The 12,803-nt window shown below is 43.2% G+C and overlaps 1 protein-coding gene across 6 annotated transcripts in view; it reads right to left on the reverse strand.

Annotated features, from left to right (window-relative positions):
- The window catches only part of RREB1 (ras responsive element binding protein 1), a 122,341-nt gene that overhangs the window by 26,122 nt on the left and 83,416 nt on the right, over positions 1–12,803 (reverse strand). For all 6 annotated transcript variants that reach the window (XM_042049073.1, XM_042049075.1, XM_042049074.1 and 3 more), the window contains one exon: positions 11,881–12,020. In XM_042049073.1, the coding sequence (XP_041905007.1) occupies positions 11,881–12,020 (140 nt within the window). The remainder of the gene's footprint in view (positions 1–11,880; positions 12,021–12,803) is intronic.

Consider the following 12,803-nt stretch of genomic DNA (forward strand, 5'->3'; position numbering starts at 1 on the left):
CCCCCCCCCCCCCCCCCCCCCCCCCCCCCGCCAACACATAGTACTTCTCCAGCATCAGGATCTACAGCTCTCCTCCAGCTCACCTGGCAGCACCTATTCTGTGATGCAAAGCTTTCATCTTCAGTGAAAACAAAAACACAACCACCAAAACCACTGGGGGACAGAGAGCATTAAAAAGTTATGAGACAAACTTGCAGGCTACTGAAATAAATTGTTTTTAGAGGTGATGAAAATGCCTTGCATGAAAACAAGCAGCGCTCCTGACATGTTCCTCCTGGTATGTCAATATACAAACAAGGAGGGCTTGGAAACAATTCTCCTGCACCACTGGAAGCATTGCAGGCTGTTCTGCAAAGGGACACAGACCGCCACCTTGGTGCATCCTGAAGCACCTCTGCAGTCCCAATGTGCCTTCCCTGGGGCCAGGAACCCAGCGCAGCAGCTGTATCCCCTTGTGTGTGAGAGGGCAGGCACAGCTACCAGTGATGGCACCACAGAGTAACTGGGAGCACTGGCTCCCGCCACTGTATCCCCAAGATCTGGGCTGAGCAGGAACCAGTGCTCCTTGTCAAGCAGCCAGATATCCCCCACAACAGGGAGGTGTGCCTTGTTCATCCTGCACTCCCCCTCACCTCCCTCTTGCAACATGCTGATTTTCAGCACTGCTTGATTTAGGACTCCCACAAAAGCTGCACTTGAGAGTTAATCTTTCAGAGTAAACACCCATGTGAAAGTCCTTCACAGTACACCTGTATCAACTGCTAGCCTCAGGAGTAAAAATTTGCAATTCGAAAATGGTGCATTCCATGCAAAGGGAACTGCCTCCTCTCCCCCAAACAAAAAGTAACATATCTTATAAAAAGAATATAAGCTTTCTCTCTTTTATTAACCATATTTATTTTTCTCTTTCTTCCTTAGTCTTCTTGTATTTTCCTTGCTGTGAGCAAAGAAGCAGCAAATAAAAAGAGAAATTGGGAGAAAGATTAAGCTCTTTTTCCATTAGGTCAGAAAGAACCACCTGGCTGAAAAAAGAAACATCCAGATAAATCATGCCTGTCATCTCAAGATGCAGGCTCTTCAGGGCATATAAATGCACCGCACCCTGCCTCAGCACCTTGCCCTGGTGGCACAGCTTACAGAACCCCATGGGAGCTGGAGCATGGGAAGGAGCTGTGGATGCCCTGCCTTTCTCTGTGGTCCAGGCATGGACCCCTAGCACCTCCAAGAAAAGCTTACAGGTACTACGTGTCAAAACCTAACTAGTTAAGGCAAGCATCACGCTGCATTGACTAAGGCTTGTGTTAATTTAAAATGGAGTAAGCTGCCATGCCTAACAGTGCTTTAACTGGAAGCGTTAGGTTTTTTTAAGGAAGTCTAACTATTAATTTCTCTGTTTTGTCATCATTACTCTTTTCCATCTTTGGGTAGTGTCACTGCCTACAGTATTTTTAAATCTAGACTGCAGTCTAAGAAGAACAAGAGAAAGGAATCCTAGGTGATACGAACGTGTTTTCATCTTGTTTAAACTGCTTTAAAAAAAAAAAAATTAGTAACTGTGGAAAGTCTGAAAAGTCCAGCATATCAAATAAAGCATCTGAAACATATGGTAATAGTTTGCTCATGATGAACTTTAAAAACACAAAACAAAACACCAGAAAAGCCTCCCTCTCCTTAAAATTTCACAAGTCTGCTCATGTGCAGCTCCAAGTCAAACATGGATGACACAGCTGCAGAGAACACTGATGGAACAGCTTCTGAGGTTGTTAGCAGAACGGGCCGAGCAATGGCTCAACACCTGTGCAGAGATAAAAGCACTCCACTTGCAAGGTAAGTTTCCAGATGTATCTAATAAAAGCTGCTGTGTTATCATGTGACTGCTGGTCTTGGCCACAGTCTTCCATTTTTCTATAAATATGATTCCAGAGTAGGGAGAAAAAAGCTGTTCAGTTCCAAGCACAGAGGTTCGGAAACAAAGTGTTTCCAGGAGCTAAGGCCTCTTTAAAATTACTTTAATTCTCAATTGCCTTTATGTTTTGGAGTTGCTCATATTTGTAACAATGCAAATATAATACCAGGGCTCTGGCTTGCTGGCAGAGGTGTAAAAAACAAGCAAGTAAGGAAACAGAACTCCTAAAACACAAAAGCAGAACCAAAATGTAACAATGGAATCACCAGGCTGCCCTTGGTGCTCAGGCCATGTATCACATCAGGCAGGTCTGATAAATTATTACTACACCAGTGCAGCTTTTTCTTTTTTTTTTCTTTTTTAAATGCAGACAAGGTCTCTGTCTAAAAACACACCATTAAAAAGCTTTCTCCTAAAATAAGTTAGTATTCTTGAAATCGGTAATGCTAATTAGTATATAAAAGCATTTTAACAGGCTTTAAGAAATAGTCAGTGCTTTGCAAAGCTTGTTCAAAGGGGCAAGGCAGGATTTGCTACACTTTTGGTAAGTGGCACCTTCTGCAAGAAAAGTTTACATAAGCTGTGCCTGTTGCCTTGCACTACACTTTCCTCTGAGACAACTCCAATTTGTCAGCAGAGGAAATAGGTTTTCTTGTTAAGAAATGGAAAGACATTTTAGAAAGGAAATGCAGAGCTGAATTTTAAGCAAAATTAATCAGTCTTGATTTTGATTAAGAGTAGTGCAGACAAATATTCAATCCTTCTAGACTTTATATTTCAGTAGTCAAGATGCAAATGCCAAATATTTGTATATATCATTATGTTACCAAGAAATTAAACAAACACTATGCTCTGCATTACCTGAGACTGTTGGTGGGAAAGTCACATTTACCATTATTCTACTTGCACTTCTGAAACCACACGGACTAAAATCTGTTTTCACCCATGCAGCTCAGTACTACAAAGCTGCCCATATTGTGGATGTTAACAAATAAAACCAGTGTTAATTTCTAGGCCTTATCTAAAATAAAAAAGCTTTGTACCACTTTGTTCCTTTCGTGTCTGTGTTCTTTAGCAACTTCCACAAACAGAAGCAAGGAAAACAAAAAAAGAATGAAACATATCCTGAGACAGAAGTCATTAATACACAATGAAGTTATGAAGTTGACTAACGCCTCCCACTGAAATCCCCAGCCGGTACCATGTGTTTTCTACCTCTGTTGTTATTCTCCTTTCTCTCTCACATTATTTGCAGAATTCATGTGGCTCTCATGAGCAAAGAAATTCCTATGCTGACCTAAAAATAATACAACTGAGTAGAAGAGAAAGATGGGTGATTCCCTGCTGATGACTCATGTCCACACCGGCAGTGGGAGCAGGCTTCCAGCCTCCACACTGGCAGTGTCCAGCTGCAGGGGAACCTGACAAGGACGGGGAGATGGAGAAAGGAAAGTTTTAACACAAGGGCTGTCGCCACCTATGAAAGAAAAGCCATCAGGTTACATACATACTCCCCTTCAGGAAAGGATTCCTTTGCTTCTCTTTCACTTCTGGGGCAAGGCAAAGTGAGAGAGATGAGAAAGAGCCAACTGGTTTCTGCTCCCGTGCAACCCCACCCAGGTCCAGATACTCATCTCCTTTTGGATAAAAAAACCAAAAAACAACCCTTCCTGGCCTCCACACCCAGGGCCCTAGGAAATAACATCCAACAGTCACACTAATCTCTCCCATTTGCTGCAGATGAGTGATGGAAAAGCAGCAGTGCTGTGAACCCCGCTCCTGCCTCCCTCCCAGGAATCCCTGTAGGCCCTCCTGCTGCCCTGCAATGCCCATTCCTGCCTCCCTCCCTGGCAGCATCACAGCGTGTCTGACCCCGAAGGACCTGCTGCTCTCCCATCTCGACCTTGCCCACCGCTATGGGGCTGTGCTAGAACCGCAGGCAGCACCAGGAGCCAACTCCCTGCCAGCTGGAGAGGCTCCCCTTCCCTTCCCTTGTGCCTAAGGGGATGGACACAGCCCGCTAGATGTTCAGTAAATGCTGCTTCACAGCCTCAGCAAAGGAGGGACTTTTCTTCTAACTTTTCCCCTCTTCCACTGCCCCACTGGCGGTCTGATTTTGTTACCAATGTCTCCTGTCACTCTCTTTAATCCTCTCCCTCAAAGAAGGCACCCTTGGGTGCAGCCAAGGCTGAACCCCCTGTACCAACCTTTCTATTAATAGAGGGATGCACAGCGTTATGTGCATTCCTACAGCTGCGCTGTGGTCCAGGCGAGAAAAATATCCCGTAGGAGCCAGGACAGACCCAATATAAACCAGGGTGATGTTGTGCTTCAGAAATTTGTCAGCATGCTACAGAGCCAGTGTCCACACCAGTGACTCCCACCGTCAAAGTAACTCCAGTGAAATTAACTGCTGTAAAGTTTAATAAAAAGGCACAAGCCATGCTGTGTCATGTTTTAACTTCCTTTGTGTGTGAGCAAAGAAAAATGAGTAAGAACTTCTTCCTAACACTGTAATGAATTGCATTTACCAGCAACACTTCAATAGAGCCAGATTTAAACACCTCTGCCCTGGTGGAACAGTGGCTTACTCTACCATTTACTTCAACAAAATTAACATGCAACTAAGACAAAATAATGGGAAAATGGGAGATGGCCTGCAGACACTCACACAAACTAGTCATTTTCTCATAATGACTTTTTTTACTTAATAAAGGTCAAAGTTTTAAAAACCAGAAGTGTCAACAAACTGGCTGGACAGAATCACAGAGAAACAGCTGAAGATCAACTTAAATAACAATGAAGGGTTTAATAGTTAGGGCAAACATACCTGGGGGAAAAAAAAACCTGACCAGTCCAGTCCTCTGCACTACCAAAATTAGAAGCTGCACAACATCCAGAATAAAAGTTGTTATTTGTGCACACAAACTCAAGTGAACCTTCTGGTATTCATTCAAGGTAAGAAATGAAAAGCTCGTCTTATCTTCTAACACATCTTTCAAATATGGAAGCCAAGTACTTGTGTAATGTCAACATTAACAGCAAGTTAAAAAAGAAATCTATGTGTCTACCACGTTAAAAAAAAATATACCACCACTTTTCCTGAGTTACAGAAGGAGAAATACATCTCCAGGGGTTTCTCTATCCTATAAGCATCCACTGATCACAACAGGGCTCACAAACTGGTGCAGCTGAATCTGGACTGCAGTCCCTTGCCCTTATCTACATTTGCAGGTTAAGATATGCTCAGCATGCAGACATGACTGCCAACACACTGAGCAGCAACCAGCACTTTGAGAGAGACTGCATATAAACAAATTCTGCTCCTTAGGATCAGGCAGGCGTGCTAATAACCTATTTTGGCTCAGCCCCTTCTCCCTCCTGCATGCCCTTTTACAAGCAGCTTTCTGCTACAGTCAGCTTTGCATTTCCCCACTTTCTATTCTGGCAGCCAAGCTAAGATACTCAACACCATGTGACACACCACAGTTTCACATGAGAGCATCACTCTCTGTGTCCATTCACCAGCCAGTATTTTTATCCGGCTGCTCTGGATTCCCAGTTTCCTCACACAATGAGCTCCCTGATGTGAGCTGACCACTTCTAGGCCAGTGTTTGACTCGCGCTGCTCTTCAGTTGTTTCCCAGCTCTCTTTTCTGAACAGAAACTTCAGAAAGCACGTAACATGCAGCTCTGTTCTGCTTTTGCAAGACAACCCACTGATTCTACTTCTCCATTTACTCAGTGAAAGGATGCATTCACCAGCTTGCTTGCACACCCTCTCCTCTGCCTTACCAAGAATTGCATTCTACGACAGCACATTTCTGGTCATAGCATTTACCAGAGCTGATTTCATCGTCATCAGCTGTCTCATGGAATTGCTCCTGCACTGAAAATGCCAGCAAAGAGATTAGGATTTGGTTCCTAGTTTCTATCAGCAAGACACTGAGCAACCAGCTTGAGAGCAGAGCAGAGCAGGAGAGTTGCTCAAATCAGCAATGTCACACAACTGCCCCTTGTCACCTCCATCTTTGGCTACAATAAGTTTCGTAGCATTAACTGTGTTAGTACTCAGTAACTCCAGAGCAATTTCTACCTAAACTATCCTTGCTGGTACAATCTCAGTGACTAAAAAGGGAAGTATTGGGGCCAAAATACAGTATGCCAAAAGCAGAGGTCAAGGAAGTCCATGAACATGTCTATGTTGGAGTGCTCTCCATCCCTCTCAACAATTTGTGTAGGATACAACAACCTCAGAACTATCCATCTTCATTAAAAGAGCGCAGTGTTTTTTATTTTGAAGTGCTAACAATGAATGAGGCTATGTGCACATCAACAGTTGTGACAGAGAGAAAAAGCAATATATAACTTCATAATGCTGAATGAAGATGACTCGTCATTCATGCTTCAAGTTGCTTCCAATAACAGCAGTGTCAACTACTAGAAAGAAGCTTCCTCTCCCCATCATGAACCCATAGTTTTGTCTCACAGTAAAATTAATTGCAAGCAACATCTAGTTTTCAAACACCTTCACTCTTGCAAGTTTGTAGCATCACTAACACTCTCTTCCCACAAAAGGCTGGTCACATGTAGACAGCAATGTGCTTCAGAAAAAGGAAGCCACAAGGATTATTCCCTACTATATAAGGAGAGAACAGATAGAAAGTGAATTCCTAAACTGCTTAGATAGGCATTCACAAAAACGGGAATAACACTCAAGGGTCTTTTTCTGGCTGTTTCCTTTTTTTCCTTTTGACATTCCGTACAATGTACTTTTACACTGTCACACTGCTGCTCGAAAACAACTTAACCTTGTACTAGTCTTTTCTCCTGGTGCTAATGACTGAAATCACCTCCATACACTTTAAATCTCCACTTCTTTTCGTGACTATTTTATCTCCCTAAAGCCAGTGTGCAGAACTGCCTTGAAGAACAGTAACTGGGCAATAAACATGCCATATTGTAAGTAGCTGGTATCTTTTTCACCCAAAACCCACTTCCTTTTGTCTTGACTTAAATGGGGCTGCTCATGTGCATTGGCTAAAATGATTTAAGATTGGGACACAGGTCCGGGTGCCTGGCAGCATCCCACCATACACTGAAGAATGTGGATGTGCTGGCAAAGGGGGAAACCTGGTGACCAGCTTGCCTGAACTGCAAGCTGCATGTAGCAGACATCTTCAATTTACCCACAGAGTCCAGAAGAACATTCCTATGGCATTTAAGTTGTCCACTCCATGTCAGTGAAGCCAGGTAACACCAAGAAATAATGATAGCAATTTCTATCTGCAAGTGTTTGCAAAACCATGACCTCACAGTGGTTACCCTGGCAAAACTAGAGGGAGACGACCACAGATACCGATGGTCAGAGTGTCCTGACACTTTTCCTTCCACGGCCTGAGTTCTTCTGTTGCTGTGCCTGTTATTGATCTGTGAGCTGTTGAAAACAATAGCTTTCCATGGCAGCACTCAACCTCTACACAATTTCAGCAAAACTTGGGCAGGCTGCTCTGAAGAACAAGGTAGGCTGTGAACAGCTTTTGGTTTCCTTTGTTTGGAGGTTTTACAGAAGCACATAACCCTGGGGGAAGAGAACTGCTTTTGCTGTCCTTGTGAAAATATGCCCAGAATTTGCAAGTTACAAAGCTTAACATATTATATCACTGTTTGAACAGGCTCTATAGAAGGTCAAAAAACTTAATCTCCCCTGAATCCATTCATGGCAATAGGCATCTACTGGTTCTGCTCATCAGGTCAGCTCAGTGACATAGGCAGACAGTGGCTTTCACACTGCAATGTCTACTTGTTTCTTCTATCTTACAAAGATATAGCAAAACCAAATCTTGTAACTCGAGGCAATGCCACACTGAACCAAATGTGATCAGAAAGCCTCATAATGTTTATTAAGAGGCAGCCTTCTACCACATTCAAACTGCACAACTACCCTGGCTGAGACTGATGCTGGAATGAGTCTAAGAAAGGAGGTAACTGCAACAGCATCACCAGCTCCCTCCTCCTCTCCTTAGGAAGATGCCCAGGCATGAGAGGAAGCATAAATGTCTCCTTGCTGCTGAGAGGCACGAAAAATTAAAAATACTTTTTAGCTCTACGGTACAGTGCACTGCACTAAACCTCCTGGAGGAGAAGGAGAGGAAATATAAACGGTATGCTCTGGCTACACTGAGAGAGAGAGCAATTTTACAGTGCATGTACTTTTTTTTAAAACCCACACGTTTTACTTTAAGCCTGTTCCATTATATTTGCCAAAGGAAAGAGGAGAAACTCAACACAGCATCTGGAGAGGTTTCTCCCCGGGAAATCCTCACATCTCCTCTGCTTACACTGCTGACGTTGCTCAGAGCTGTCAGGAGACCTTTACAAGCACAGTTTCACGTTTGACAGCAACCCTGCACCACAAAAGTTTCCAGAGGAACTACCCTGCTCCATAAGGTTTCTCATTTTCCCTATTGGCTGTGCAGCGTTTCAGCTCTCTGCTAATTATATCAACACTCACATACAAACTCACCAAAATAGACAGTGTCCTGAGGCCCCAGCTGCAGGGAAGCAGACTTCTTTAAATAATCCAGGTAGAAAGGCCAAGGGGGTCAGAAAGCACCCCTGGGCCACCTCCCACTGCTAATGGGCATTGCAGACAACCTCGCTGGGGCCAGCTCATGTCATTAATTAGGGTGCAGGACCCAGGGCTTCAAAGGGACAGCGACTGACCAGGGGGTGTGATGCCATGAAGGAGATGCAGCGCCACAGCCCATTGTCAATGGGACAAAGGGCCCTATTATTGCTCGCAAGAGCAGGGCAGTTCTTACCGTAATTAGGAGACAAAGATGCACGATTTAGGATTTTACATAATCAAGAGATACTCTCCCAAGCGGGAGCCCCTTTCACACAATCAGTGGATTAAGTATTGTTTATTCTGCTGCAAGTAAACAATGAGGTGCTCCCTGCTCGGGGTTTTACATGAAAAAGCAGTTCTGGGCAAGACAATGGTGAATGTCTTTTCATCTGACTTTGAACAGCTAACCCTGTGATTTAAAGTTGCTCATTTGACAGTATCTGGAAGGGTGATGGCCCACCCTGTAAATTAGCTGCTCACATACTGATCCGAGGGCTGCCAGACAGCCTTACCTTCTCTGCTACTTAGCAGAGGGTGGCCGGGACAGACAGACTCAGACAGCTCTGGGGGCAAGAGGCTGTATTTACACAACACCACTGAAATGGCAGGATTAAAGGACCACAGGAAAGCCAGGCAGAAGCTCCTGCCCACCCTGGCACCTTGCCACAGCCGAGGATGCATCCCTGAAGGGAGGTTGGTGCCACCATCAAGGCAGTGCACACTGGTGCACTGCTTCAGAGCTGGTCTGCAATCCTTTTTATAGGAACTACTGGGGGAGCAAAAAGGAATCGCATGTTTGACCTGTGCCCTTACACCAAAAGGCCTGACTAGGCAGAGTGAGCATCACTTATTTTTGACCATGACAAAACAGTCTGTGCTGGGCTGCTGCCTACTGCAGTAGCTCCAAAAGAAAGACCAGACCCACAGTATCTGACCCCGGGATACACATCCAATACCGTCCTCACAGGTCCTGATCAAGTGACTCTGCTTTTACAATATGGGCAATAAAAGGAGACTGGGGGTGTTACGCTCTCTGCCCTTTGCTCACAACACAGTTACTGTGCTTTTTTGTTTGTTTGAACTTTAACAAGAGTTATTTCCCCTTGTTTTCTACAATAAGGCAACAACAGGATTTGATGAAAGCCTTCTAACATTCTGCAGTCTGCTCCCCTGCCACAGGTACACCTGTATACACAGGTCTCCTGCTCTACTACTCTAGCAAAATATTCTCTTTTCTTCATCTCTTTCACTCAAAAAAACCACCCTTAAGCCTTACCAAAAGGACTTCAATCACTTGAACTCAGGACTGAGAATGGCATGCTACATTCTCTGTACCTTGTTGAATCCTACAAACAGTCTTGCATAACCCTGGGAACCAGGGGATTACAGTCCGTGCTGGCCAAGGATTTTAACCCATTTCATTTGGGATGAGTCACCTTAACAGCGGTCCAAACTGCTCTGCTTACTAGAAGACTTTTTGTTAGGTTGGGCCAGGCAGACAGTGTCATTTGACATGTCTAGACTAGGACAAAAGGCATGTTTTAAACCAGATGGGCAGGGTAAGTTGCACCTTAATATACCAGCTGTCCAGGGAGGACCACATCTTCCTTGTCCTGTCTTCACTGACACGTCTTAAATTGCTGGAGCAAATACCTGACAAAAAGCTCTTACTATCATCTAGACAATTCTATAAAGACAAGCATCCCAGCGTCACTCTTAAATCATACCCACGGAGCTTTGACAATTGTGACTTTGATTTAGGGACATGTTCTAGTCTTTGCTGCTCAACAAACGAAGGGTAGCAAAATCCATTTCAGAAGAATATTACCCATAAGCAAGTCTAATACCAGAGCAAAAGCTGCATGAAGAGGAACAGTGTGTTTGCACTGCCACTGTGTCTTGCTGCCTTGACACAGCAGACTTGGCAAAGCTGCCAAGCTAGAAGGATATCTATTCCATTATCTTATATCCATCATGCAAAGCAAGAAAATCCACCTCTCCACTCAGGTCCATGGAATACAACTTTGCAAAGAGGTCCTATCTTCAGAGAAGCTTCAAAATGAGGGTAATGCCAGGATAAACCTAATATGTCAGCTGCTTTCTCTAAAGCATGAAGTGTAAGGCAAAATTGTCCCAGACTCCATTTTGTGGGGGTTGCAGAGCTCTTACTGGAGAACAACTGTTTCAGCTTCGATCAACAATGAAAATTTACCTCATTTACTTCAGAAACAGCAAAGTATGTTTAATTAACTACTATTGACTGGTCCAAGCTTTCAACTTTTGCCATTAACTACAACATTAACAATGACCTTAAAAAGTATTTTACATGTATTTACCAAGGTTTTCTAAATAAAAATTTTTAAAAGGGAAAAATTAATAGCATTAATCCCATTTAACAGAATGGGATGCCTCTGCTCCATGCCATTCTTTTAAGAACCCGTATCCAGGAGTGAGTGTTGACACTTCAAGATTCTGAATTCTTCACCCTTTCAAAACAATCATTAGTCCAATGTCCCAAAATAAGTTCAAACATTGACAAGCTTCTGTAAACGAACAATCTCCTTTCCTAAAGTAGCGGCTTTTCTCCATGTTTCAACTAGATTTAAAATATTTCTTTTATATCTTCATGGATCTGGCTCTACATTTTTCTATGGTAAAAAACAGGAAATAAAAAAGTTTCAGAAGTCTCAGAGGCAATTACTTGAATCAAAACACAACATTCAAGCACCTTCCCAAACAATTAATAAATAATTTTTCCTTGTTAAGAAAAGCTCATGTAAGCCAACATTCACATCATTCCCTAACCTCAAAAGGCAGAAAAGCATAAAACATTTTATTGAAAGTCGAAACCAGAAACTCATCTACCTTCACTCACTCCAATGACTGAAAAACTCTATCCAGCTGCTTTCTTCTCCACAAACAGAATAATCTCATAGGATTACTATAATAATTATTACAGAATAATCTCACCGGAATACTTTTATCAAGTTTTTTTTATCAAGTTTTAAGCATCTTCAGTTTAACTTGTTAGAATTTTGCAATGTTGGCATTTTACAGTTTTATGTAACAGTGATGGGTTTCAAGGGGAGGAAGAGGGGCTTTAATTTTTTCTAAAAACATTTCCAGCTATTAACTGGCAAGATTTCCTGTATTTACAAAAAGTAACAGAATTAAGCCCTACAGCACCCTGGTGACACAAGATGAGGCAAAACATTTAAAAACCTGCTCAAAAACACCAAGGGGGGCAGTTAACAGTGCAGGGGGCTGAGGGGCTCCTGCCCCTCCCCAGCAGGCTTCTTCAGGCCATCTGGTGAGCAGAGACACTCTGGGTACTATCTCTTACCTCAATGAATTATCTGGATGTGTCTCCATGTGGGACTCCAGCCCATACTTGCAAAAAAAGTCTTTGAAACACACTGGACAATGATAAACTTCATCGTCAGCCTTCTTATCTCCTTCACCGGAGTGGCCATCCTCGACAACCTTCAGAAAAAAGGGAAAAAAACCTCACTAGTCCAACTTGTAAGCAACAAACCGAACTTGCAATCTATTTGAAGTTTTCCTCTTAAAAAAAAGTTGCAGGCTTCATCAGTAACCTTGCTGCAAGCCAACACAAATGACTCATTCCTCAGGACAGCGGGTAAGCGACACAGCCTCTGCACATGTGAAAGAACATGCATGACAGAAAAGGAGGCTCAGTAGGGGATAAAGGGTGCAGCTGAGTCACAGATATATCAGTTCTAATGAGGAACTGTGATTTGAACAACTTATAAACCCATGTGTTTATATACCACTGAACTAGCATTCCTCCCCCTTCAGAAAGCCAGGGGAGCTGTCAGCCTAAATTATTTATGCCACTGAGATACTGCCAACTGCTAAGTCAAGTGGTTCAGGGAGAAGCAATGAACTTCTGCATGTTTTCTGTACTTCTCTTCTGATTACAGGGAGAAAAGCATGCACAGAGCGAGGGATAGTACGCTAAATGGAACTGCTACTAGCTTGCCACTTAGTAAGTGGGAAGAGTCGAGTTAAGTTTAGCAGACAACATACATTTTGTGCAAATGACTGAGATGTGTTAAAATATTTCATAAACAAAGCCCTAATGGAAACATCTAGCCTTCAAATAAGTATTTTCTGGTTGCTCATGCAACTCCAATAATGGAGGATTTACGCTACTGTGAAAGGGAAATGTACTGTAGATTTCTTTTTCCCCTCCAGATCAAGACAAAAGCAGACTTCAGCTGCTGCTGCTTTTGAAGTAAACAT

This window comes from Corvus kubaryi, unplaced genomic scaffold (assembly GCF_017639235.1).
Source record: "Corvus kubaryi isolate FWS band 111438036 unplaced genomic scaffold, C.kubaryi_AGA036_p1.0 69, whole genome shotgun sequence".
Lineage (NCBI taxonomy): Eukaryota > Metazoa > Chordata > Aves > Passeriformes > Corvidae > Corvus > Corvus kubaryi.